At 51.4% G+C, this 27858-nt stretch overlaps 1 protein-coding gene across 1 annotated transcript in view; it reads left to right on the top strand.

Annotated features, from left to right (window-relative positions):
* The window catches only part of MYO18B (myosin XVIIIB), a 255291-nt gene that overhangs the window by 14777 nt on the left and 212656 nt on the right, over positions 1-27858 (top strand). The window contains exons 4-12 of the mRNA XM_032310793.1: positions 1818-3080; positions 3632-3698; positions 4425-4537; positions 5808-5984; positions 10564-10762; positions 12098-12240; positions 13061-13161; positions 13486-13549; positions 22479-22623. Coding sequence (XP_032166684.1) covers positions 1818-3080; positions 3632-3698; positions 4425-4537; positions 5808-5984; positions 10564-10762; positions 12098-12240; positions 13061-13161; positions 13486-13549; positions 22479-22623 — 2272 coding nt within the window. The remainder of the gene's footprint in view (positions 1-1817; positions 3081-3631; positions 3699-4424; positions 4538-5807; positions 5985-10563; positions 10763-12097; positions 12241-13060; positions 13162-13485; positions 13550-22478; positions 22624-27858) is intronic.

Raw genomic sequence — 27858 nt, 5'->3', positions numbered from 1 at the left:
AAAATACGGAAACCTCTCCATAGCAGGGGGCAAAAGGCATGACTCCAGCTGCACCACCCAGTGCCCTCCAGCTGCCTCTCCCCTGAGTTCCTCGGAAGGGCCACATGCCAATCATTAGAGGGTTAATGCTTGGCACAAGTAGGGACCTCAGTACTCAGCTGCAGCTGGCATCATTTTTGATTTGTCTGTGTCCGCTAAATCCCCTAATTATTCTGAATAGTGCTGTGGAACGGAAGCTGTTGTAGGACAAGATACAGCCCCTGTACTTTAAGGACTTGCAAGTTCAACCCTGATGGTAGCCAGTGCTGTCTCCCTCCCTTTCCTTCCTAGCCAGGGAACCCGGGGCAGGATGATGAAGTTGGACACCAGGCAGGTGGGCTTGGGTTTATTACTGTCGGACAGACAGGGCATCTCCTCATGTCTCTCCAGCACCCCCTTGGGATGGAGAAAATACTGCAATGCACTAGCGTTCTGGTGGCCGTGGGGGCTGGAGTTGGCTTGGGCCCAGTGACCAGCCTGGCTCTGCCTCCCACCCCTGTTCAGCTGTTGTGAGCCTGTCCGGCCCCCCACGTGCCCGCACCTGTCCGATTACAATGGCTTCCCTGCCTCCAAGAGGCTCTCCGGCAGCTGAATAACAGCAACTGTTGAAATATCCCTGCCAAGGCTTCTGGGGGCACATTACAGGGAGGATGGGTTCTGTCCCCACCCCTGCCTGAGCCGGGCATAAGTGGGGCCAAAGTCAACCTCCAGATACTGTGGTTAGGTCGTGAGCGTGTGCTGTTTATTACGAGATAGGGTTCACTTTGCTGCTCACGGGCTCCCTTGAGCTCCTCTGCACAATGGGGTAGATGGGATTACACCCACTTCTCAGAGGCAGGGACTGAGAAACCTCAGGTCAAGGTCATGCAAGGTCCTCAAGGTCAAGCAACGTGCTCAAGGTCATGAGGCCAGACAGAAGCTGAGCCAGGATGGTAGTCTATGTGTTCTCTGCTCGGGCAAGCTGCCTCGGGAAGGGCCAATCTAGGGAGCAAGGTGGCTAGTGTGGCCACAGAGGCCTGGGTAGGCAAGTGTCCCACAAGGCTTCAGGCCATGCTCGTGTCAAGGGGCACAAGCGAAGAAGCAGAGCTGAGCACAGGATGGGGACAAACTGTCACCCCAAGGCTGAGCCAGAGACTCAGCCAGGACGCAGAACGGACAAGCCTCAGACTACAACAGGTGTCTGGACCGTGGGCCAAGACGTTCCTGGGGCTGGAGCTCATGTGTCTGCGACGCTGTGAGTCCTGACTGGCTTTTGCCAATTTAATTTTCTTGTCCTAAGCGGTAGCTAACTGGATCCTCTCCTTACCCTAGCAGACCTGGTGCCCCACCCAGCACAAGGTCCTCATGTAATCCTTGCAGGGAGCCATCAGACTCTGCCCCCAGTTTGCAGGGAGGTGAAACGAAGCTGAGCGAGCTGACTTGGTTTCCTGAAGGCCAGGCGGCAGGGAGAAACAGGGAGAGGCTGGAACCACCCTGAGGCAGAAAGAGACCCATAGCGAATGTTGGGAGAGCTGGGTTCTAGGTCCCACCACCGTGTATGGTCGAGGCCTCGCTTTGCTCATCTGTAAAATGCACGTGTGTGAATTGCCTCTTGGCTTTAGTGATGCTGGGGGCACCACCTCCCCCACAGAGCAGACTGGAGGTTTGGGTGACTAACAAAATCCAAAGGAGGAGAGTCCATGGGTGGGATTGAGGGAGGATAGGGTTGCTTATCTTGTTTGGCCCAAATCCTGCAGGTCAGCAAGGAGCTAAGTGTGATTGTGGCCTCTCTCTCCTAGACCCCAGAAATTTCCACTAGCCAACCCAAGAGCAGGTCCAACAGTGGCACCAAATTTGGAAACCAGCAAATTATCCAAGGCAACCAGTCAAGCTCTCCACAGAACTCCAACATTCCGGCCAAGGAGAGCGAGGGGGCCAGCCCCACAGACCCCGTGCCAATGACCAGCATCAATGGCGAGAAGCCTCAGGAATCGGGCACCGGGGTGACACCGGCCAAAAAACCCCTGCCCTTCAAGAGAGGTGTGCGGAGGGGTGACGTGCTGCTAATGGTGGCCAAGCTGGACCCGGACTCAGCCAAGCTGGAGCAGCAGACCCAGCCCCCTGATGTTCCCACCTGCAAGACCGCACCCCCGGCCACAGACCCTGGAGGGGAGAAAAAGGGAGGGACTCCCGGGACTCCTCATGGTCCCCAGGCTGGCACTAAGGACTCAGCCTCAAAGGCTGAGAAGACTCAGACTGAGGGTGTTGGGGACCCAGGAAAGGTGCTACCAACTAAACAAGGTTCAGGGAAGAAAGGGGGCGGGGCCCCCCAGACCAAAGGACTGAAAGGGGGTGAGGTCCAGGGGAGAGAGGGGCCATGGGAAGGGGAGAGGCAGGAGACAGCAGAGAAAGGGGGAGGGGACCCCCCAAACAAGATGGCAAAGGGAAATCTCTCCAAGGAGGGGGGTGAAGGGAAGGGGGCTGGGGCCCAAATCCAGGTGAGAAAGTGGGGAGTTTCCCTGGGCAGAAGGAGCAAGTGGGACGGTTCCCAGAGTAAGAAGGACAAAGAAGGTATGCTCCCAAGAAAGTCAGAGAAGACAGAGGAACCACAGAGCAAGGAGAACAAAGTGAGCCAAGGGCAGGGGCAGCCAGGGAAGGTGGGGGAAGCTCCTGGACAGGTAGAGAAAGTGGGGGAGCCTCAGAGTGTGCCTGGGAAGGCAGCGGAGCCCCAGGCTAAGGTAGTCAAGAAAGGGCAACCTCAGGGTGAGTCTGGAGAGGCAGGTAAAGCTGGGGGGAAGACAGAGAAGGGCCGTACAGCCCCCGAGGAGGTGGGTGCAGGCAGAGAGACCCCAGTGCCTGCTGGGAAGGAGGGCCAGCCGGAAAGCAGAGAGCAGAAAGCTGGGGAGTCCTGTGTGGGAGCAGATGATGGGGCCAAGACCCTGGAGACAGAGCCGGAAGGACCCAGACTATCTGCTCTGGAGGGCCAGGCAGAAAGGCCTCAGACTCAGAAGGAGAGTGAAGAGGGGCCAGACCGGCTGGAGGGGAGCAAAGACTTGGATCAGGTGAGGGACTGCAGCCCCGGCGAGTGGGGTGGGGCAAGAGGGACCCTCCAGAGATAGACGGATGGGAAGGACCTGCTCCTGGGGGTGAATAAGGCAGGATAGGAGATGGACAGGGAATTGGAGTGGGACGGCCCACTCAAGAAGAGGGCGTAACACTTCCTCTTTGATACGCTTCCATATGCTGGGGTCTGGAGGCCCCCACTATTCCTGTCCTGGAGGAATCATGAAGGAGGTCCCAAGAGTGGGAGATGTCCACTCATGGTGTCACATGGTATTTCTCAAACTTGGGGTTGTGCAAATTGTAGAGTGCTCAAAATGCAGATTCCCGGGCCCGCCTCAGAGCCTCCATTCAAAAGGCCAGGGGTAGGGCCAAGGCATTTCCCTGCAAATAAACAGCCCCCTCCTTGCTCTCCCTTGGGGAAATTCTGATTTCAGTGGTCCCAGATCACATAGTGAGAAACTCCCATGTAAAGGGTTCTCTGCTGATTCGGTGTTGGGGGGTGGGGCAGGCAGTGTCCTCTTGGTCTGATTTATGTGATCTTTGCTCCCAGGCTCCCGAGGACAGATGGTACGAGGCAGAGAAAGTCTGGCTGGTTCAGAAGGATGGATTTACTCTTGGTAATCAGGGGTGTTAGCACCTAAGTAGGGGAGGGTCTAAGTATTTTCTTTTCATGCCCCCTCCACTGCTAGTCATATTTGCTAAATCAGTTTGTGGGGAGGGTGGGTGCGGGAAGGGAGGGGCAAGGAGCAACTGAGTCTAGGATAGGAGTCTGTGGCTTTTGGATTGGGAAGAGTTGAGTGTCATTTGACCCACGTAGCTGATCTTTCCAAAGGCAACTGCCCCTCGGGAATTCATTATTTAACAAAGTCACTAATGCTCTGAGCATTGTTTGTCTCCTCTAGGGTTCCTTGAGGCAATGAGGCAAAGAGTGCAAAAAGTGCAAAAAGTGCAAATGACCAAAGAGATTTCACCTCAGGAGCCCGCTTTTGTCAATTCGTTGTGACCACCCTCTACTGAGAAGCAATTATGCGTCCCCGCCAGAACACAGCTGTGCAGAGTGATTGATTAGTGATGTCTGCCATGGACCCTGGAAGGGGAAGTGGCAACCCGTATGGCATTGTCTCCCCTCCCAGGTGTAGATACAAGATGGGTCAGTGCACCTCAGTACCAGGGTGCTTACCCTGAGCCTGGCACTGAGCCAGATGATGAAAGCCCAATTAACCCAGACTCAGCTTCTGTCCTCAAAGGGTTCAGGGTCATAATTTGATCCTTCTATAAGCTCTGTGGTCTGACCATTCGGCTTAGAGCCTTTCTCTCTCTCTCTCTCTCTGCACTGTCACCAGCAACTGTGCTGAAGCCAGATGAGGGAACAGCTGACCTGCCGGCAGGAAGGGTACGACTTCTCATCGATGCTGACAAAACCATCACTGAGGTGGACGAGGAACATGTTCATAGGGTGAGCCCTACATCCCCCTCCCCGCATGCTCCATACCTTCTTTCCCCAGCCCTGCAAGAGAGGTCCAGTATCTGACTGCACATGCTGGAGGGAGTGGTAAGGAAAACCATCATCGACCTCTGTTGCTCTCCTGGCAATATATTGTCATGGGGTCGTTGCTCTATCCCAGCGTTCTCTTAGCGAGGATACAAGAACAGACATATGTGTCAGAACTGGGAGTTCTGCTTGATCCAAGAAAGTGCTTGCTTTTCGTTTTATGGACATTGCAGATGCATGTTTCCCTTTTCACCCTGGCTGCCAGGGAACTCAGAGCCAAATGTGCAGCTATAGCTTAGGCTTCAATAGCCTATTATTTAGGGGTATTAACTTTTCTTTTGGTTGAGAAGCCCAACTACATTTTGTATAATTTTTATAATACACCATAAATCTTTTTGAGATTTAGAGTCTAATGATGGGGGAAAAGTGTCCTGCCCTCGTCCTCTTCCACCTCTCACAGCCTACTAATCAAGAAGATGTTTCTTCCAGCAGCTCCTTGTGGGTCTCATTCATTATTCCTCCTTTTCTGCCCTCTGCCGGCCCCAGGACCTCTACTCCTGCTGGTATTTACAGTTTGTAGTGGGCCCGCGTCCGCTGACCTGTGAGGAGCCCAGACTTCACCCAAACCCCAGAGCACTGGGCCCAGAAAACTCTCTGAAGCTGGAAAGAATAGTAGGAAGGTTTTTAGAATGGCTGCCCCAAAGAGAAGCTGCAGTTGTCCCTTGCTTCCGGAAGAATTTGGGCATATCCAAAGGATCAATGCATGATGGGCTATCAGAGAAATGGGGCTGTTTAGCCACTGGCCTTCATCCCCAAATCTCACAGAACACCTGCAGGACTCCCTGGCAAAACCCAGAGAGGGGGCAACAGGCACGCACACTTGCTTTCTCTGGAACAACCCCCTTCTTGTGGTGTTTGAGACACGGGAGGCTGTCCGAATCTTGCTGGCTCTCTTTGGAGCCTCTCCCCTCCCTGGGCAGTGATGGTAGGGTTGTCCTTATTTCATTTGTATGGTTCTGTTTCTCTCTTTCTGGAGTCCTCACTTTCTGTCCTGGTCTGAGGGAAACAGCTCTCCAGGGAGAGGGTCACTGGGGCCGTGTGTGCATGTGAGCATGCGTGTGTGCGTGTGTGCATGTGTGTGTGTGCATGCGTGTGTGTGTGTGTGTGTGTGTGTGTGTAGGGGTGATGGCAGTAGTATGGAGGCCCACAGGACACTTTGCGTGATGCTTCACAGGCCAACCCCCCTGAGCTGGACCAGGCTGAGGACCTGGCCTCCCTGGTCAGTATCAACGAATCGAGTGTCCTGAACACGCTTCTCCACCGCTACCGGGCGCAGCTGCCCCACACCTTCAAGGGGCCAGACCTGATCGTCCTCCAGTCCCCAGGGCCCCCAGCGCCCTCTGCAGGCAAGGTAAGCAGGACCATGGGGAAACGGTGGAGGCAAGGGCACCTGACGGGTGGGGTGGTGTCCCCTCTGCATCTCAGGGGAGAGCAGGGGGCAGCTGGAGCCCCCTGCAAACCTGTCTGTGAGTCCCATCCTGCCAGATAGAAGATCTGGGGCATTGTGGGCATCGTGGGCATCAAGGACCATCTGAGCCCCCCTCCGGAGAGGGGAATGATGGATGAATCAGGGCTGGAAACAAACAGGGACATTAGAGACTATAATCATGACAGAAATATTGAACTAATATCAGCTCTGGGCCAGGTGCTACTTCAAGTACCTTTTCGGAGTATCTCAGCTAATACTCACGCACCCCTGAAGAGATAGGACCTTTACCTGCTGCCTGTTGGTAGACGAGATCTGCGGGGCCAGCCCTCCAGTTCCGCAAAGGGGAGAGCTGGGGGTGAAACTCAGGCCGTCAGCATTTTTGCGCCTCAAACCCCATACTGCACATTCGAGGGTTCCAGACACCCACATAAATCGGGAACCAGAAGCCCCGATTGATTCTGCTTTTCCTTTTTTTTTTTTTTCTCCCTGCCAAGTGGAGAAATGGCCCGTTTTTTTTGGGCAGACAGTCCCAGAAAATGCAATCTCTCAGCGCCCCCTTGTGGCGATGTCTGCAGCCACACCCTGGCCACCTGAGCCGGATAGCCTCCTGGTCCCCCAAGCTGTTGATTGAGATACTGACGGAGAGTCTCCTCGATGCAGGGCATGGGGGTGCAAAAGCAGGGAGGAAGACAGACAGACTGTCCTTGTGGTGCTTCCGTTCTGGAGGGGGAAGACAGGCCCCCACTGACAAAGACAATGGTGGGTAGAGCAGCTGATTGCTGGGGAGAGAGTGGGGAGGCCAGGACCAGCGGGGACTGATCACAGCAGGTCTTCCACGTGGCCGTAAGGATTCTGGCTTTTTCCCTGAGCATGATGCCAGCTTCTGGGGGAGGGGGTCTTCAGCAGAGGTGGGAGACAGTCTTCCGTGCTGATGGAAATTGGATCTAGTGCAGGCAGGACACCCGCTTGGAGGTCTTATTGGGCGCCGTGGCGAGGACTTTGTGATTGGGGAAAGCACAAGCCTCTAGCACAGCTGCTAATGCCCCCTGAATGCCTTGGAATGATCACGACCTCTCTTCGGCCTTGTTCTCTCGTCTGTTAACTGGGGATGAAAAGCTACATCTTGGGGGGCCAAGGAACCAATCTACCCATAGCCCCCAAATGATGCTAAACTCCATTAAAAAAAAAAAAAGGCTAGTGGTTCTTAATCCCCCTTCAAGACCCCTCTTCTCCAGGACACCACACCACCCCTTCCCGTGCTCCCCAGCCCCGCTGTCTTGGGGCCTGTGCACCCTCCCCTCCCTTGCTGTGAGGGCTGTGCTTCTGCTCGTTCAGTCTCAGGCCTCCGAGCCTCCCAAGAAGCTGCATGGTGCCTCTTGCTCCTTAGAAGCCTCCGGGAGATTTTGTACAGACCCCTACAGTGAGCCAGATTCTTGCTGACTGTTCTGGACTGAGGCATTCTTTACAGAATCTGGGCTGAGAAGCTGAAAGTGCAGGCTTTGGGAATATGCCTTGTAAGGATTTAGGTGATGTCCCGGGCCCCTGAAATGGGGATGGGACCCCCTCAAAGGTCCAGATTCCCAAACCCAAACCTGAAACCCCCTTCTACACTTTGGTGGAGTCACATGCGGTTCCTCCAATGGCCACCAGGTGGGAGCAGTGACCTGTGGTGAGCCTGGGCCTGGGGCCACCCCCAAGATGGGCTGGGTGGGGACTGGGGCAACATGGGGGCGGTGCGGGTGGGGTGCGGGCTGTCTCACTGGGGATGGCTGGGAGTTGAGTGTGTGCCTGGGGGCGCTGGGTGCATGGGTGTGAGCATGGGTGTGTAGTTTAGATGGGTACAGCTCTGTGTAACTGTGGCTTCTGCCACTGTTGGATGTGTGTGCCCGTAAGCAAGCCTATGTGCCAACATGCAAGACACGTGTGCATATGCACACCTGTTTATGTACAAAGGGGCCTGGATTAGGAGGATCCTCCCTTTGTCCTTCTAGCCCCCCCACAAACCTCTGAGGGAACTGACAGGTGGGATAGCCTGTTCCCTGAACTTCAGCGTTTCCAGAGTGGAAGGCAGCATTGGGATTCAGATCCCAGAACCTTCTGCCTGCGGCCTGCCTGAAGGCCATGTCCAGCCAGTGTGGGGGCGTGTCCCACCTTTGCCAGCTCTGGGGATCCTGCTGAGCCCTGTTTTTTGTGTCAGGACAGGGACTCATTATTGTGTCTGGGTGTCTTGGGGAGGGGAGGCCAGCTGACGACGGGGGGCGGCCCTCAGCCCCAGGCCAAAGGTCCAGGTGAAGGGAAGAGCCACCATGTGGGGATTTGAGCCCCTGGCCCTGCTTGGCAGTGGAGAGGGCAGATGGGGTGTCACTGGGCCCCATATTCACCTACTTGTCATGTCAGGATTTAGATGTCCTCCTCCAGCCGGGCCCGCTGCCCTGCCCATTTTGGTGCCTTTCCACTGACCACTTTGCCTCCTGTCAGCCTCTTGCTTTCCACCCAAAGGCCACGCTAAGCAGACTTTGTCCAATGCTCCAGTCTCTGGTTTCCCCTTACTTGCCCCACCCTTACTCCCCAGGGCATTTGGCATAGCCACGCCCCCCTTCTCCTGCAGACCCTCCCTTCCTGAGCTCCAGGTCTCCCTGTCCTGGATTTCCTTCTGTCCTGCCGGCCCTCCTCCTCAGCCTCCTTCGCTGGTCTCCCTGACCTCCCCAAGACCCAGTGCCTATCCCACACCTCTTGTCTCCTCCCCTCTTGTCTCCTCCTCTTTATTTATTTATTTTTTAAAAAAGATTTTATTTATTTATTTGACAGAGAGAGAGAAAGATCACAGAGAGGCAGACAGTGAGAGAGGAAGGGAAGCAGGCTCCCTGCTGAGCAGAGAGCCCAATGCGGGACTCTATCCCAGGACGCTGAGATCACGACCTGAGCCGAAGGCAGAGGTTTAACCCACTGAGCCACCCAGGCGCCCTGTCTCCTCCTCTTTAAACACCCACTTCCTTGGTGATCTTATTCAGGCTCATGGCTTTACAACGTCTCCTGTGAGATCTAGTTTAATTCTTTGTTTTCTTTATCATCTGGCTCTTCCCAGCAGAAAGCAAGCTCCATGGGGCAGCGCTGTTTTGTTTTAAATCAGATTCATTAACGTATAATTTACATACGGTTTGATTCAGCCTTTCCAGCCTACAGACCTATAAGTTTCAGCCACACACGGGTAGTTCGCTAACCAACTGCACCATCAATTACAGGGCTGTTCCTAGTCCTCTGGTCCCTGTATAGTCACTCTCCATTCCCACGGTCCTGCCCTTGGAAGCCACTGATCTGGGTTTTTTTTCTGTCCCTAGAGTTGGGCCTTTTCTGAAAAGTCATGTCATTGGAACAGTGCAGCCAGCCACCTTTGAATTGGCTTCTTCTACGTCCCAGGATGCATTTCATGTTCACCCATGTCACTGCAGCCACTGGCCCGGGTTCTTGTATGGTGTGTGTGCCCTGGCCTATCCACTCATTGGGTGACCAGCTGTCCTGGTTTCCCCAGGATGGAGGGGTTTTCTGGGACAGGGGACTTTCAGTGCTCAAACGGCAATGGCTGCTTACGTTCTTTCCCTCGTTAAATGGCAATTTTTGCCAATGGTTGTTCCCAGTTTCCAGTGATTTTGAATATATGTCCAATAAAGCCGGTGCCATTGAAGGTTTTTGGTGAACACACACAGTTATTTCTCTAGGGTGAATACTTAAGAACAGGATTGCCGGGTTGGATGCTGAGCGTATATCTCACTCTTTCTCAGAGTGACCGTGTCATTTTAGCCTTCTTACTAGCATTGTATGAGAAGTCCAGTAGCTTTGTATCTTCTCCAGAACTTGGTAGTGGGTGTTAAAAATTAGTTTTAAACTTTTTTTTTTTAGGCATTCTAATAGGTATATAATGGTATCTTTTCATGGTTGGTAGGGCTTTCCTTTCCCCGATTTGTATAGTGCTGTACCCCCAGTGCCTGGAACAGTGTCTCACATGTAGTAGACACTCAGTAATTATTTTTTAACTGAATGAAGAGTAAATGAATGGCTGAGTGGATGGCTGAATGGAGTGAAGGATCTAAGGTATTACCTAAAACTGTTATGGCAAATACATGGCATACATAGCACTAGCTACCCCATGCCTCGTTCTGTTTCCATGGCTGACATTATTAATCAATCTTGCCATTTTATCAAGCTGCCTCATTCCGGGCAAGTACTATCCAACAATGAGTTGACACAAGCCTCCAAGGAGCAAGAGAGGAGATCCAGACTCGGAGTGGGCTCAAAGGCTGCTGAAGGACTCACAGTGGGTCAGGGCAAGACTAGACCCCAAGGCTGGGCTTTTGCTGGTTACATTCAAGACTCCTCTGAAAAGGCTGGGGTAGGATGACAGGACATGAATCTGGGCTCAAGGCTGGGGTGGGGCACTGTCTTGGAATGTTCCCTCAGCACTGGCCGGGGTGGAAAGACTGAAGCCTAGCATATCTTCCTGCAGGTGCCCAGGGGCCGCCGGGATGGCCTGCCAGCCCATCTGGCCTCCTTGGCGCAGCGGGCATACTGGGTGCTACTGAGCCAGCGGAGAGACCAGAGCATCGTGGCCCTGGGCCGCAGTGGTGCTGGGAAGACCACCTGCTGTGAGCAGCTCCTGGAGCACCTGGTGGCAATGGCAGGTGGTGTGGATGGCAGGGTCTCAGGTATAGTGGTCTCCAGGGAACACGTGTTGGGGGTGGGTTGTAGTGGAGGGTGGGGAGAGTTGGAGTGGGCACTGGGTTTCTCCTCCTTATGTCCATTCAGCTAGCATTCACTGAGCATCAATGGGCAGACGCTGTTCTTGCTTCTGGGCAGGGCCACCTGTGGTTCATTGGACAACCTTCCTCAAGACATTCACAGCTATGGGCAGAAAAATCATCATATACTGACATTGTTAGAACTAAACTCCTGTCTGCTGTGTGCTGGGAAATCATCCTAATAAATACATAAACCTCTGATTATATGATGTAAATGATGTGCCCCTTAGAAAAGGTGTCCTTATGCAATGCACAACCTGCTCAACTGTACAGAGAACCCAATAAGTAAAGACAGAAGGGCAGGGCCTATGCTCATGAGGATTTGACAACTAGAAGGGAAACCGAACTTCATATATATTCCAAACTTGTATGTTCTACACACAGTGCTGGCAGAGCTTGTTAGGAGAGAGGTGGGGCAGTGGGGGGAGCCCAGAAGAGAGGGAAGTGGGGATTTCCTTGGAGTGGGGAGTGGAGATTTCCTTGAGGTAATGATGTTTCAGCTAGGCTTTAAGGAGAGATGTGGGTACAATGATTATCCCCATCTTCAGATGGGGTATCAGAGGCATAGAGAGGTTGACTTGCCCCAAGTTAGATAACTAGCAAAGGCAGAGCCCATATTCAAATCCCCTTACTACTGTGTGTGCTGCTGTCTCACTACAGTTGTTCCAAACCTTTATCGATCACCTGCTCTTCACCTGACTCACATTAGGAACTGGGGATAAAATGGGGAGAGGCACCAGTCTTGGCTTTCTCAAAATGTAGTTCTGCTGTGAGTGCATGTGTTGGGGGGTGGGAGTCAGGATAGGCTGTACCCAGGTGCCTGGCACAGTGCCTAGCACATAGTAGGTATCCAATAAATAGCTGTGGGGAGACTGGAGGGCTTTTCAAGGCTGTTGCTACCCTGTGAGCTCCCTCAGAGCAGGTCTGAGAATGTTCATGCTCTGCCCTTCTGCGTCATGCCCAGGCAGCCCCTGTCATCAGGCTGTATCTATCCTGGCCCTGCGAGTCTCCCCTCCTTGACTCAGTCTTGCTCCCCCTGCACCCTGCTTGCAGTACTCAGCCCGGGCAGCAGTGAAAAGTCTGTGGTTTAGTGCTGAGCTGGAGAGGTGGTGGGGAGCCTGCTGGGGCTTGGGGCCAGATGGGCTTGGACCAGTGCAGTTGCCAGCAGGGAAGGTAGTCCTGTGAGAGGTGGGGTTGCATCTCCTGGGCAATAAGTGACGCCTTGCCCCATGCCTCCAACAGTGGAGAAGATCCGAGCTACCTTCACAGTTCTCCGGGCTTTTGGCTCTGTGTCCACTGGCCACAGCTACAATGCCACCCGTGTCGCCATGGTGATGTCGCTGGACTTCAATGCCACGGGGCGAGTTGCGGCCGCTCAGCTCCAGGTGGGTGTTCTGGGCAGACGGGGGTGGAGGGCTCTGGCTGCTGGAACTGGGTGTCCCAGTTCCACCCAGCAGAGGTCACGCCTCCACCTGGGACCCTGGCATGTGTCCTAATGGTTGTGGATCCCCAAGCCATGGCCCTCTCCTCCCTCAGCACCCCGGAGCATTGCTAGCCCGTCTGCACCTCTGAATGTCGCAGGGATGAAATATTCATGGGTAAATATGTAACCCAGCCTCTCATTAGCTGGCTCTTAAAAGCATAAGCTGAAATTAAACAGACGCTCGCCAGCCTTCTGTGGCCCTGCTGTGTGTAACCAACACATGGTCTGTTTGTTCCTATCTCCACGATCACCAGTGCTGCTCCCCTTCCCACCTCAAACATGCTGCTTGAGCAGAAAATAGGATTAGGTTATTAGAAGGATGGTTTGTATGCTGAGCAGGGATAATGTCCAGACTCAAAGAAAACTCTCCGATGCCAAAGAAGTCCTTTTTCTGTCCCGGCCCTGCAGTTCCCCTGTTAATCACCACTTGGGTCAGGTTGGTAAGCTTCTGTTAAATACGAATATGTTGGAGAGTGGCTCCATTTAATTGTTATTACCTTTGGATGCTTTCATCAGAATGAATCTACAGCAGTAGTCAAGTCCCTAAATGGGCTCTGAATCAATGGGAAAAAGGAGGGCGCAGGTTCCATACAGAAGTGTCCGACAGAGTGCGGCTGTGAGCTGTTGCCCCCAAGAGTGCATCAGGGCAGAGGGGTGCCCCAACGGGGCCGCCGTCTGGTGTACCCTGCGGGCCAACCACATCGTGTCCATTCCTGTTGCAGACAATGCTCTTGGAGAAGAGCTGTGTGGCCCGGCAGCCAGAAGGAGAAGGCAATTTCGAGGTTTTCTCCCAGATGCTGGCAGGGTTGGACCTGGATCTCAGGTGAGTGATGGCATCTTTGAACTTTGCAGGCGGCTAGGACTCATTCAGGTTGGCTGTTCAGATATGACCCCGGAGCACGTTAGCTTCTTGTCCCCTGGGTGTATGTGGTTTATGTTCTTCATGCCAGGGCTTCCTGGCACTTAGGAAGGGCCACAGAAGGGCAGGGAGTGCAGAATATTCCAGAAATGGGACTAGGGCCTGGCACAGTCGCTGGGGCCATCCGGACCATGGCAAGGGAGCCCTCTGCCATGAGGACTATGTGCTCTGCCAGAGCCCTGGTGTGGGCAGCCCCTCCCTGACTTCCAGTCCCTCCTCTGCTTCCAGGACGGAGCTGTACCTGCACCAGATGGCGGAGAGTCACTCCTTCGGCATGGGCATATGGCCCAAGGTAAGGAGGAGGTCCTTCCGAGGAGTGTGCGGATGTGTGTGTCCCCGTGGCCAGGATGGGAGCATGACGGAGGGGTTCCCTGCATGATTCTTCTCCTTTGCCTGTGGGGGACACGGTTGGCAAGGACCGGTCGTGTTCGGGACACAAGGGCTACCTTTGTGGGGCCTGGGCTTGTAGGGTAACTGGGACTTGTACATGTAAGGGGAGCCAGAAGGTGGCATATGGAGAGGTAAGCGTGCAGGCTCCGGGCTCAAACCCTGCCTCTGACCCATATTAGCTACATGATCTCAGACCCAACCTCTCTGAACACCTGTCTCCTTTTCGGGCAAATAATGTGAATAGTAGTATCTGCCTCATCGGGTCGGGGTAAGGGTAAAAGAAATGATGTACACAAAATGTGGAGCACAGGACTTGGCCTAGATCCATCAATCTGGTACACTTAATAGATATTACTGGTGATTCACATGGGTGGGTGCAGTCCGGGACGGCTTCCTGGAAGACACGCTCTGTGAGTAAGACCTGGAGAGATGGTAGTCTTTTGTGTAAAAATAAAAACAAGGTGTTGACTTGTTTGCTTATTCTTTTATTCATTTGTTTATTTCTTACCAATTGTTTTCTGAATCGCCCCCCCCCCACACCTACCACCAGCTCCGGTGCCAGGCCTGTGCTAAGCGTTGGGATTATGGTCTCCATTCATGAATTTTTACTCAATTGGGAGAGAGGGATGCGGGTATTAGTGCAGTCGTGTGAGATACGAATATGCTAGACTTGCCCAAGATGCTGTGGGCACCAGAGGATAGTTGAAAGAGCTACTTGGTCTCAGTCAGAGAAGGCTTCTTAGCTACAGGGACATTGGATAGGGTTTTGAGGATCGAATAGAAGTTCACCACAGAGAGGAGGATAGATGATGTGAAACTCTATGAATTGTGGACTGACCAACAGTGACAGAAAATAGGGCAGTGGTTGCCTGTGCACTGCGTGGGGCAGGAGGGGGGGAGAAAGGGTGATAAACAGGAACTTTTGGGAGGTGATGGATTGATGGATATGTTCATTGTCTTTATTAAGGTGATAGTTTCATGGGAATATGTATCAAAGTTTGTCAGATTATACCTTCTAAGGATGAGTCGTTTAGCTTCTGTCAATTACACATTAATGAAGCTATCTACACATAAACACACACACACACACACGCACACACACACTGTTGGGTACTCTCCAGAGTTACCGATTCAGCAGGTCTGGGGAAGGGCCTTGGAATCTGCATTCTTCCCAGGTTCCTGGGTGATGCTGCTGGTGCTGGTCCAGGAACCACCCCCCGCCCCCAAGGACCACTAACATGGAGCTGATTTTTGCAGTAGGAGTAAGAGGATGCAGCTGTTCCATCTTTAAATTCTGGCGGCTAATCCACTCTTCCTCCAACACCCCATTTTGCTGACAGGGGTCCACGGTATGGTTTTCTTCCAGACCCTATCTCCCCATGATTGGGGAACTGTTAGGACCCCAGACCTTGACTGTGACTGCCCCGGACGAGAGGCTATCCCGGCAGCAGGCTTTCCCATTTGTGTTCATGAACTTTGGCCAGATGTATCCATTTGAGTGTGCAAGAGGATTGTTTTTGAGGAGAAGAGCTCCAGCTTCTGGTCCTTGTGTGCTCTCCTCAGCCTGACTTTTTGTTAACAGTCTGCACACAGGAATGGGTCACAGCGGGAATCTGTGTCAGGCAGGCTTTTGAAGTAGATTTCTTTTTTTGTGTGTTTCTGGGGGGTGTTTTCTTTAGACCAGTTGATTTAGGGAAACTGGTAGGGTGTTCCTTTGTTCTCTCTCTGCTACCTGGCAGGTATCCAGGGAAACTTTCCTCAGTGTTCTAAGAACAAAAATAAAATCTGAAAGCTCACTGTTCTTTGATCCCAGCCTGGGCTAGTTTTCTGGGGCTGGGTGGTCCCAGTACTATCTCAGTAAGGGCATGTGGTGGTCAGGAAATACCCCCTCAAGAATGGGAGTTGCCAAGTACAAGCTCTCCAAGTTGCCAGGTTGAGCACACAAGTATACAGGATGCCCAGAACTTCATCTTGTAACTGACCGAATGTACAGCATGAGGACTATAGTTCATAACAGTGTTTATTGCGTACGTCGAATTTCCTAGGAGAGTGGATCTTAAATGTTCTCGCCACACACAAAAATGGTAACTATGTGAAGTGATGGATGTCTTCACTAACTTCATTGTGGCAGTCATTTCAGAATGTGTACCTATACTAAATCATCTCATTGTACATCTAAAAATACACAATTTGTATCTGTCCATTATAACTCAGTAAAACTAAAAAAAAAAATATCCTACAGGATGACCAGTTAAATTTGAATTTCAGACACACATAGAATACTTTTTTTAGTATAATTATGCCCCAAATTTTGCATGGGCAGGCCTGGAGGCTGCCTGGAGGAGGTGAGCTAGAGATTGAAGTTGGATGGGACAATGAGGCCAGCATTCCTGCTCTATCAGATAGTACAGGGAAATATACAAAACAGTACCCATCGTTTATCAGAGATTCAAATTGAACTATATGTGCTGCATTTCTACTGGCAAATCTATAGCTCATTTCATCCCTGGCCGAGGCTTCCCCTCCTCCTAGCTGGTCCCACGGACTCAGATCAGTTCTGCTCTGACATAATCTGTCTTAAGGTCCTCCTTGCTCCCAAATTAAATGAGAGGAGGTCCATCAAATACTTGGAAACTCAGATTGTATTATCATATTATGATTTGGGTTATTATTCGCTATTACCTTGTATGGCAACATGGGACGAGTTGGGTGGGGCAAGGCTTCAGGGACCCATGAGGCCCCCAGTCCAGGCCCCTTGGCAGTCCACACCTTGTTTTAGTCTCGTTGACCTTATCTCTATCCTCTAGTTTATACCTTTAAAGTAACATTTATTTTGGGGGCACCCATCTGGCTCCGTTGGTGGGGTTTTTGACTCGATATTGGGATCGTGAGTTTGAGCCCCATGTTGTGTGTAGAGATTACTTTAAAAAATATATATAGTGTATGTACACAATATATATACAGCAATATACTCTCTCTATAAAATATATACTATATATATAATAATGAGATGATAAATATCTTTGTGCATCCATCCTGGGCCTTTGTGCCAGTATTACTATTCCCTGCTTCCCAGGCCCCTGTCCAGGGAGAGACACACACATGCACACACTGCTCGTGTGTGCATGTGTGTGTGTGTGTGTGTGTGTGTGTGTGATCCTGTTGATGACAATCTCTCATCATGTTTCACGCTGCCTGTTTGCTTATTGTCTGTCTCCCCACCATCCTAAGGTCCAAGAAGATGGAGGTCTTCTGTGTTCACTTCACTGCTTATGTATTTTACAAGGCCTGGCACTGAGCTGGGCACACAGCAATAAATGTTTGTTGAGTGAATAAATGAACGAGCAGTCCCCCTCACAACTTGGCTAAAATCGCGTCTTTTCAATTTTTTAAATTTTGTGGCCGTGGTAGGCAGAACTATATTAATTGCAATTTAATTTATCCCGCTGTATCTTCAAAGACGTTTCCTGGGGTTTTGGGGATCTTGTGTCTCTCTTTGGATCCAATGCCTGTGTCCTGGGAGCTGGTTGGGTTGGAGAGAGGTGGTTTGCTGGGAATCACAGAGGAGCCCGGAGAAAGGACTTTGAGAATTTGGGGCTCTTCTTCTTCAGCCGACCTGGCCTCTGGGGTCCTTGAACACGGGATTAGGAGCACCGTGGGGCTGGTGCAGTGGGTGGGTAAAGTCTACCTCAGCGTCCGTGGCTCTGATTCAGGGACGCTAACCAACAGCAGCTCATTGACATTGACTCATCAATGGATATTTATTGATCTCATGGTGTCCCAGGCACTGACAGAGAGATAACTCAGCTGGGTCTCTGTCGCGAAGGACTCAATGGCCACAGTAGCAGATCATTCGAAGCCAGAATGACAGGTGCTTGAATTAGAGGTGTGAGTCGGCTGAGGTCAGGCTGGGAGGGGTAGAGGCATATCCAGGAGGGCTGCCTGGAGGAGGTGAGCATGAGCTGGTCTGGTGGTGCACTGAGTGAGATCAACCAGGGGCAGTGAGGCCAGCATTCCTGGTCCTCAGAGCACCTGATACAAAGAGGAAAGTGGAGTGTGACTGCAGAACCCAGAATGAGTCTCAGGGGACTGTCAGCTGGAGGAAGGCCTAGGCCAGAAACACTGAGCCCTGTGGGCTGGTTCCTGCCCCAGGTGGCCGCCTCCACTCACTGACTGTCATTCCCAGCTCCTGGTCCCTGCCCTGTGCCCTTGCTTCCTGCCACTTTCAGCTTTTAAATGGAACTCATCTGAGATCTGTCAGGGTACCAGGACATATTTGAAATCACAAAGCTTTCATATTATTTTCTTCTTCTCTATAATTTATTTTTCTGCAACCTAGCCTGATTTTTTTTAAAGTGCCCAGCAGCAGTGATAATAATAATCATCTTTGCCTCCCAGCAGTGTGCTTCTGGCTGTTACCTTCCAGGCTTTGGCCCAAGGCACATTTAATTTTTATGACTCAGTTGTCAACTGTGGAGGAATGGTCTCCAAATGGGAAGATGGGAGATCGTGTCCTCTTGCCAGGGGCTCTGCCCAGAGCCCTCCCTTCTTGAATCCTCCCAATGGTCTTTTGAGCAAAGGGATTATTATCACATCTGTCTTTCAGGAGCAGTAACCAGGCTCAGAGAGGTGAAGTTACTTGCCTCCAAGCACACAGCTTGGAAGTGGCAGGGGCAGGGCTGGACCTGACCCCGAATCTGGCACTATTGCCTGGCCCCCTCTGTCACCTTGATTCTGTGTTGTGGCTGAAGGCCACATGCTCTGGGATCCGACCCACCATGCCTTCTTTGGTCATTTATCCTCAGTGTTTGCACCTGGGGAATGGGTAGAGCCATATCCAGCTCCTCCATCTGCTCCTAGCAGTGGGGACAGTAGAGTTTCTGGCATGTAATGAATTTTCTCCTGCCCAGTTGGGTGGCTCCAAGGGCCTCTCTGAGCCTCAGCTTTCTCCTCTGTCAGTCGGAGAGACCCACGCCTACCTTATAGAGTAGAAGTACCCAGCACAGTGTAGCAGGTGCTCAAGCCATGTTTCCTCTTCTCCCTCCTTAAATGGGCTCCCGGTGCCCAGAGTGGGTTTGAATGGGTCAGACTGAGCATGCGGCAGAACGGCTCAGCTATGGGGAGATTCAGGCTCCGGGCCATCACCGGTCCTGTCCACCCCACATTCTCTATGAGGTTCACCCACCTCTGTGGGCACCGATGTTTCTTTTGCAAGAGAATCGAGTGCATGTTCAGTGTTTTCCTTCTAAGGGCCAGCTTCAGGGAGGACGGTGCTCCCGTACCAGCTTCCCCTCGGCGGCTGGGGAGGCTTCCAGTAGCCCTGGGCTCCATCAGAGAGCAGCTCCCAGATGCACCCCGAGGCTCTCCACTGCCCTTCGCACAGCGAGACAGGCCAACACGATCAATGCACCACACTCCCCCAGCCGGGTGTCCTTCTGCTTGGAGACACTTCCTTTCCCCGCGCACCCCTCCGCCCACCAGCACATTCTGTCTGCTTCATGCGCCACTACTTCCAGGAAGCCTCTGACCCTTCCCAGAGGCTCCCAGCCCCCTCCCGCCACCCCTGCCCTCATTCCAGCTGTCATTCAGTTTGCACATCTGTTCCCCTCGTAGGGGAGCCTCTTGAGGGCAGGGCCATGCCTGGTTCACCTTCCATGGAGTGCTGGACCTGCCCTTGGGCAGCAGGGGGGAAGGGTGTCTGGGAAAGCAGAACAGCTTGGGTAAAGGTACAGTGGGAAATACTCCGTGGTGCACGGGGGCCAGCATTTATTAGGCACCACTCTGTGCCAGACACTATGCTGTATGCTTTTACACATGACTCATTTATTCCTCACAGTGGCTCTGGGAGGAGGGTGGGCTACGATTTCCATTCTACAGGGGTGGAAACTGAGCCCCAGGACGAGGGCAGGAGATCTGGACAAAGTCACCATGTTGGGGAGCAGAGAGTCTGGGGAATATCTGTCTTTGTCTGCCTCCGAATCCAAACCTGGCCTCTCTCTGCATTGTAGGATTCTCTTGGGTGCTCTAAGCACAGCCCAGTCTAATGTAGAGAGAGCATTCTGGATTTTTTTTTTTCCCTCACTAAATTACCTGCAGTCTTTGGTTGACCTTGAGTCTTTGATTACCTCAGATAAACTCTGGGCACGGTGTGAGTTGGCTTTTCTCTTTTTTCATTATTTTATTTCACTTTTATTTATTTATTTGTTTGAGAGAGAGTGAGCACAAGCAGGGGGAGTGGCACGCAGAGGGAGAGGGAGAAGCAGTCTCCCTGCTAAGCAGAGAGCCCAACGCGGGGCTCGATCCCAGGACTCCGGGATCATGACCTGAGCAGAAGGCTACACGCTAAACAGACTGAGCCACCCAGGTGCTCTAATTTTTTTTTTTTTTTTTTTGAATTGAGATGAGACATAAAGCGTATACAACACACTAATTTTTAGTCTCCAACTCAGTGATGATTATATTCTTATCCACACTTGCAGCCACACCCCAGATCAACACCTAGAACGTGCCTCATTCTGACAAAGACTCCCTCAAGTATCTTTGCCCGCAGGTGTGTCCCTCTCATTCTAGAGTCATCAACCTGACTTGTCTTACCGAAGGCTAGTTTGGCCCATGCTTGAACATTGCAGAATGGGAGTCCCAGGGTACAGAGCCTTTGGTATCTGGCTTCTCTGGCTCAACCCGGGTCCGTGGGATTCGGGATTGCGGTCACACCCACGGGCAGCTCGTTCTTGTTTGCTGCCAAGTGATTCTCCAACATTGTGCCCTAGCCACACGGCCCTTTGTTTACTCCTTCTCCTGTGAGCAGACGCTTGGGCTGTGGCTTGACTTACTGCACTAGCTTCACTGATCTCTCCGTGCATGACTGGGATGCAAGGATGCAAGGAGGGCTTACATCCCAGCAGCGTGTTTGGTTCCCTGGAAAATCAAGGCACTGGAAACATCTTCCCGATCCTAATTGTTTGGATCAGAAACAGATACATTTGTCTCTCTGTATTTTCTATTGCAACAGAACCATAGGGAGTGGGTGGGGGGTGGGAGGGGAGGGAGAGGAAAAGAAACAGATTAAGCTTTAGGGAAAGTTTCTCCTTCTCTTTACATGAGCTAAGTGGCGGATGATGGAGTCCACCTGTAATTTAAAGTCAAATGCTCAGAGCTGACAGTGGGAGCCATAATAAATGTATTGCCACTGTCCTTTTGGTGTCCTTTCGCTGCTGCTTTGAAATCTCATAAATAACCGAGAACATGTTGGTAAGATGCCTTCCTTCCCTCCGTTTGCTGCAGCGGAGCAGCTGTGGTTGCTAGGTTGAGCTCCTGGTTGCTAGGGATTTTGTGGTCCTGTGGTGTCCCAGAAATATGATGGATCAGTGGAACATGCTTTTGCTATTAATTGAAATATTTTCACAGCGAATCTCTCAATGTCACTGCATGCTTTGATGCCATCCCAATTGGTTGCGGATCTTTGCAAGACTTCTTTCCTAGTTAGAAGTGGCTTGAATGGAGGGGACAAGCGGCCTGGACTGAAAATCAGACAAGCCTGATTCTAGCTCTGCATCTTCTGATACTCATTTGCTGTGTGACCTTGGGCCAGTGTTCTCCCCTCTCTGGGCATTGGATTACACAAACTTCAAGGACCTGCCAGCTTTAACAGCCTACCGTTCCTCGCCCACACTCTGTAAGAGGGCCAAGTGCAAATCAGTTCCTCATTATCTGCGGGTGGATTAGTGACAAAAGAATTCTTGTCCCCAGCTCACTTCCTCACAGCCCAGCAGGTTTCTGGGCTGAGTCTCCTTGGCCAGATGGTGTGTGCAGGAGTTTCAGACTAATTTTAATATTCAATCAAACATAATTGGGATCATAAATCTGAAAAAGAAAAAAACAACACCCTACAACCCATAAACATCTGATCATGTCACTTTCTCTTTCCTCCTGCTTAAAAATCTTGGGCAGTTTCCCATCACTTGTACTGGGGATAGCAAACGGTTTCCACTTCAGTTGCTGAGACAGATCTGTTGGTGTCGGCTGCAAGGAGTGGTGTCCTGAGAAGAATCGGGGACCCACTGGCTTGCTGCGGGCTCTTGATCGATTACTGATGTCTGCCACAGGTGCGGGAGTGCAGATGGGGGCCAGTTGGGGCTGGAATTTAAAGCCCATGCCCTTAATGTCATGGGTGAGAACTTCCCAGCTGGCATCTACCAGCTTCTCGAGCTCTCTCTCTTCTCTGTCAGTCCCACCTCCAAAAATACCTCCTTCTGTGCCCGCACTCAGAGGCTCCCATGTTGTGTCCTCAGATCTCCTTCGGTCCTGTCATTCCCTCTGCTTGTCGGGACTTATTGCATTAAATTGGTCAGTGATGCCTAGTCACCTTCCAAATTCAATCTCAGGTTTGTTTTGCCTTCTGTGACTATCTCTATGACGCTTTTGGGTGGGATTCATCAGCGCCTTCCTGCCTCAGAGATCCCATCGCTGCCCGGACCCCCGTTAGGTCTCCTTTCACTGCTCCCTTGAGAAGCCTTCCAAGTCAAGTCCTGGGCTCTCTTCGGCTTTGCATCCTCAGAGCCCAGTACCAAGCAGAACCCCAAACAACAAAACATCTCCCGAACGAACACATGGATGAATAAAAATGACAGTGCACTCCAAAGTCAGATAGAAGCAATTTCTAGAACTTTCCCTGCATTCGGAGCCCTGAGTGTCCTTTTGGCACAGCCTAATTGTGGGTGATTTACTGTGCTAATAAAGCAATCACATGTTCCCCCAACTGCGAGCCCTGAGTTGGAGCTTCGCCTTTTCTCTACCCTCATGGCCTCTTCCTCTCTCCCTTCCTTCCTCAGCCTGAAGACAAGCAGAAGGCGGAGGCTGCCTTTGCCCAGCTCCGCTGCGCCATGGAGACGCTGGACATCTCGGAGGGTGAGCAGCGAGCCATTTGGCGGGTGTTGGCAGCCATCTACCACCTCGGCGCAGCGGGGGCCTGCAAAGGTACGTGCTTCCTGCCGAGCTCACCTGCGCCGCCAGCTGTCTGTGTTGGCAGGCGCCTGACAAGGCCCTTCACTCCATGAGGTGGGACAGGACCCATCTGTCATCTTTGTGTCTCTAGGACTGTACTCTGGGAGACTGTGGGACCAGGCACGGTGAGATGGAAATGGGGCTAGGTTTTCCAAGGAAACCTCGTAGACCAGCATTGTTCTTTCTAGAACTTTCTGTGGTGATGGAGATGTTCTCCAGCTGTGCAGTCCAGAACCAACCCTGAGCTGCCTGTGGCTATTGAGCCCCTGACATGCAGCTAATGCAACTGAGGGCTGGAATGTTTCATCGCATTACATTTTCATTAACATGAATTTAAATAGTCATATGTAACTAGCGGCCACTGCGTTGAGCAAAGAAACTCTAGAACATCTGAGAGATAGCTGAGTCTAAGCAAGAACGGTGCTGTGTTTCTACCTAGACATTTTGGAGATGCTTTTCCACCTTATGTGCTGAAGCTCACCCAGCCATCCTTCTCCTCCTGAGTCTGCTCCCTGCCCTGAATCACCTGTTTACTGATCATCCCTACTTCAGCTTGGTTTTCCAAGTTGTTCAGGTCTTTCCTCTTGCCCTCACCCCTCCCTAGCAGACCATTATTCACCTTGACCTGTAGAGGATCTCTGTGACAGCATTTCTGTCCTTGTTTCTCTATTCTTACTCTTTGCCAGTCTTTTTCTTCTTCTTCTTCTTCTTCTTTTGCTTGGACAGTTGCAGTAGTCTCATTGTTAATGTCTACTTTCCTCCCTCAGTCTATCTTCATTGTGATCTTTGGGTTCTTTTCTAAAAAACATAGGCCTATTTTCCATTCCCCTGTTTAGAATCCTCCCGAGGCTCTCCCTTGCCTGCTAACTCAGGTAAAATTTCTTGACCTGGCATTCAAGGCTCCTCACTTCCCTTACCAATTTCTTTGGTGTCTTTCAGCACTGTAAAGGGTCCTGGGGAGACAGTGAGGATCAAGAGCAGTGTTGTTCTTGCCTTCATGAGAGTCATGTTGACTTGTATTGTGATTGTGTTTTTGTCTAGCTCTTTCTAGTAGGGAGTGACTTCCCTGGGGCCCAGAGTTGGGATTTACTTGTTGAATGAAAGCATGTGAATTGAGGTCTGTCCTCTGGGGCTGTGTGCTGACTCTGGCTGACATTCTGGGTCATTTGTCTGTGGGCAACAGACTTCTGGAATAGGCTGGCACATCATTCTAGCCATCCCCACCCTCCTGAGACTTGGGCTTCATTCTTTTGATTCTCATACATGTGAGCTGCATATACTGGTCCACTGATTTGATTTTGGAAATTTCTAGAAGTTAAGCTGAGTCAGAAATAAGTAAGGTAGGGATCGTCCCAGTGGCCCAAACCAGGGACATACATGCTTGACGCAAAGGTGAAAAATCAAATGCCACCTGCCTTTCCAAAAATGAGTTGTGGGCCACGCTCAACACATTGGGTGCTGGGGCATCACTACGATTTTGCTCATGGGACTCTAGTGTCTCACTCTCAGCTCCCTTGTCACCAAGACCAATGTGAGTCAGACACACCATGGTGTGAGAACATGGCTGCATCTCCAACCTGAGCTGCCTTTCTTTCCCTGCAGAGCTCTTAATGATCTAGTAAAATCTCTACCCCTATAATTGGCTTTGTCTCCAGGAAGGGTCGGCCAACTATGGCTTATGGGGCTAAATCTAGTCCGCTGTCTGCTTTTGGACAGCCATAATCTAAAAGTAGTTATTTCAATTAGATGAGTATCTATCTATTTACCTATCTTTCTATCTGTAATAGTTGGGGATGTGTGAAAATTTTATGTTATTCAGATTATAGGATCCATAAATTAAAGTTTCATCAGAACACGGTCATACCCCTTCATCTACATATCTATGGCTATGTTCTTGCCACAATGGAAAAGTTGAGGATTTGAGAGAAGGATGGTGTTGCCTGCAAAGCTCAGATAATTACTATTATATAGCCCTTTACAGAAGAAGCTGGCCAATCCCTATCCTACACCATCCCCACGGAAGATCACAGCTACTGGGGAGCTTCATGCCTCCAAAGTGCCCATCTCCCTTGGACCCAACCATGGCAGAGAGAGGATATTAGGAATCTGGCCCTACCTCTGACTTGATGTGTGGCCTTAAGCAAGTCACCTCTGTCTCTGGTCATAGTTTTATCAGATGTGACATTCTGCCATTGAGCCAGATTCGAGGTTCTTAATCTGGCGAATTTGTTTTCTGACAGTCCTGGGGCTGGAAGTTCCAGGTCAAGCTGCCAGCAGGTTGGTTTCTCCTGAGGCCTCTGTCCTGAGCTGCAGAGGTCACCCTCCCGCAGTGACTGGCCCTCCACTCGCGTTGGCACCTCTGCCCCGATCTCCTCTTCTGATTAGGACACCGGTCGCATTGGATTAGGGCTCACGCCAGGGACCTCATTTTACCTTAATTATCATGTTAAAGCCTCAATCAATGAATACAGTCACAATTTGAAGTCCTAGGCCTTAGTATTTTAACATATGGATTTGGGGAGGACATAATTCAGCCCATAACACATCCCCATCCCCAAAAAGGGCCAACATCCATTTTGTGCCCAGACCCAGCAGAGAGAGGGATATGAGGAGCTGTGACCAAGGGGTGCCTTCTTGTGAATTTATCATCTTATTAGCAGACATGAGGCTTTCTAACCGGAACCATCAGCTAGCTTTGTGCATGGACTGAGTAGAGGGTGGGAATGCAGAGATCAGAGCAGGAAAGCCCTGAAGGTTCAGAGTCGGGACATCCGTGGGCTCGGGATGAGTTGAAGGAAGCAATCCTATTTTACAGAAGGGAAAGCTGAGGCTCTTGGTGCAATGAACTGGGACTGAACATCAGAATAGTCTGAGCTTCGGTGGAACCCTCTTTCAATGCGCACAGAATGCAGCTGGTGGGAAGATCAAATGGAATATGGGAGAGGAGGCTGACCTGGACTGGGTCCCCTTAAGCAGACCCCGAGACAAAGATGTGGGTGCACATGTCCTTCTGGGAGGGTATCAGCAGTACGGGAGGGAGTCAGGGAAGAGAAGGCAGGAGATACTTTAGTGAGTGCGTCACCCTTGGGTAGCCAGAACCCAGTTCCACTGGGGACCTCGGGGTGACTCTGAGAAACATGGTTCCCAGTTGCATTACCCAGGAGACAAGGGAGCCGGGATATTTACCCACCACTTCTTGCTTCTCTGGTTGAAGATTTCTTCTTGGAGACATTAACACCCGCACTTCCTATCTGTCCCACGCTCGAGCTGAGTGCGTGCCTGTAGACAGAAACAGCAGAGAGGCATGGAGAAGGATCCACAGTGCCAGACCAGGGACATCTACAGGATGGCAGCTCTGGGATGGACCAGGCAAGGGATGATGGCTTGGTCATCAGTAGCGGCTGGTTCAAGGCTATCCTTCTGTAGAAGATGAGTCTAGGATTTTGTTATCCATCCCAGTGTAGGTGGCTCTCCTCAGGTGGCCCAGTGGGTTGCCTCTTTGATGCACTGAGCTGACACAGAATACCCCCCTCCCCCACCCCAGCACTTGGCAAGGCCTGCAGATGGGTGGGACCCGCCTTCCGGTTTCCCCTGTCAATCTCCAATGCCACAAAGCAGAGGCTAACAGAGTCCCCTGGCCCACTGACCGGTCACAAGAGGAATTTGTCCATAGGGTTTCTCCCCTTGGGGCATGTGGGACGCCCCCTCTGATGTGGGCTCAGGGACCTGGCCCGTACCTGGAGCTGCCTGTAACGATAAAAAGGGAAAGTCACACATATAAATATTTTATTAATACATGATTATGGCAATAATTTCTTCCAGCCTCCCCCCACCCCTCCCCACCTTATAAATTATTTTAAGAGGAGCTGCCATCAGTCTGCCTGGGAGGGCTGCCCGATGATTTACTTACTATATATTCTGTTCTGGAAGATTTCATAATAGGTTGCTCTAAAATCAGCTATTAAGAATTTCAAAGTCATATATAAATGTCTTTGCTTTGTGTCATAACAGATCATTTTGAAATATATTAAGAATCATTTCCATTAATCAGGGTTTTTTTTTTTTTTTTTTTCACTAAAATGATGATCTCCTCCCAGGGCGCCTGGCTTCCTTATTTTGAGAGCCCTGATCTTATTTTTTAAAAACCGGTATCAGTCCCTGTGGGGACATTTTAGGGCTCATAACCGGACTCGGGGTTTTTGAACTGTTAGGGCAATGACAACAGCCACCACGAATATTGGTTTAGTGTTTGGCCGTTTCAGAAGCACGGCTACCTCGATCGTGCCTCTTGATTAGACCCTATTCATGCGGAAATCTGGTGAGGACCAACAGCGCCGCTGGCAGGAGTCAGAATCAGCCTGCTGGGTGCTCCCCAAGCCTCGGTTTTCGCTCTGTAAAATGGAGTCAATAGCGGCCCCCGGCTCACGGGCTCATTGTCAGGATTGAGTTAGTGCCCAAAAGTGTGGGGCACAGGACTTGGCTCGTGAAGTGTGGGCCTAGAAGTGTTCATCGTCATGCCTCTCCCTCTGATGGAGTAAAGAACAGAGACTCAGACAAAGAGTTTTTCTCAGAGAAGAACTCTTTTTTCTCAGAGAAAGAGACATTGCACAGTGAGTATGTTCCAGGGCGAGGCTTGGAGGCTCAGCCGGCCGGTCTCCTGCAAATCTCCCTCTGCCTTCCTCACCTTTGCAATGGGCTGTGAGGGTCATCTGCTAATGCAGAACCGATTTGTTTTTTCTGAGCTCTGGGCTGAGAGCTTCTAGACAGGGTCACTGCCACCTTAGAATAACAGCCTGGGAAGAGAGAGGTCCATTACGATGCCCATCTTACAGATGGGGAAACTGAGGCTGGCCAGAGCTTTGTCCTGATCCCCCAGTGGACACCACTAAAGTCAGAGGTGGCATTTGGACCCAGGTCTGTCCAAGCTCTGGGCCCAAACTCGGGGACCACATGTCCTGCCTCTCTTGCCCCGTGCACTGCTGTCTCTGTCCTCACAGGCTCCCAGAGGGCTGGTGGGGTCACTTTCTCAGCAAGACTCTCTGAATTGCTTCTGACACCAAATGTGTGGGGTTTTCCTTAGGCCAGCTGATACTCTGATTCTCCAGACATCAATGGGGTGTCCTATGATTCAATCGAATTCAATGCAGATGCTGGAGTCTGTGCAGACCCCATAGGTTAAGGGCTTAGTCCCATAGGCCTGCCTGACCT

Source organism: Mustela erminea, chromosome 13, assembly GCF_009829155.1.
Source record: "Mustela erminea isolate mMusErm1 chromosome 13, mMusErm1.Pri, whole genome shotgun sequence".
Classification (NCBI taxonomy): Eukaryota; Metazoa; Chordata; class Mammalia; order Carnivora; family Mustelidae; genus Mustela; species Mustela erminea.
Note: the sequence above shows the minus strand (reverse complement) of the source record. Positions and strands in the feature narration are given on the sequence as shown.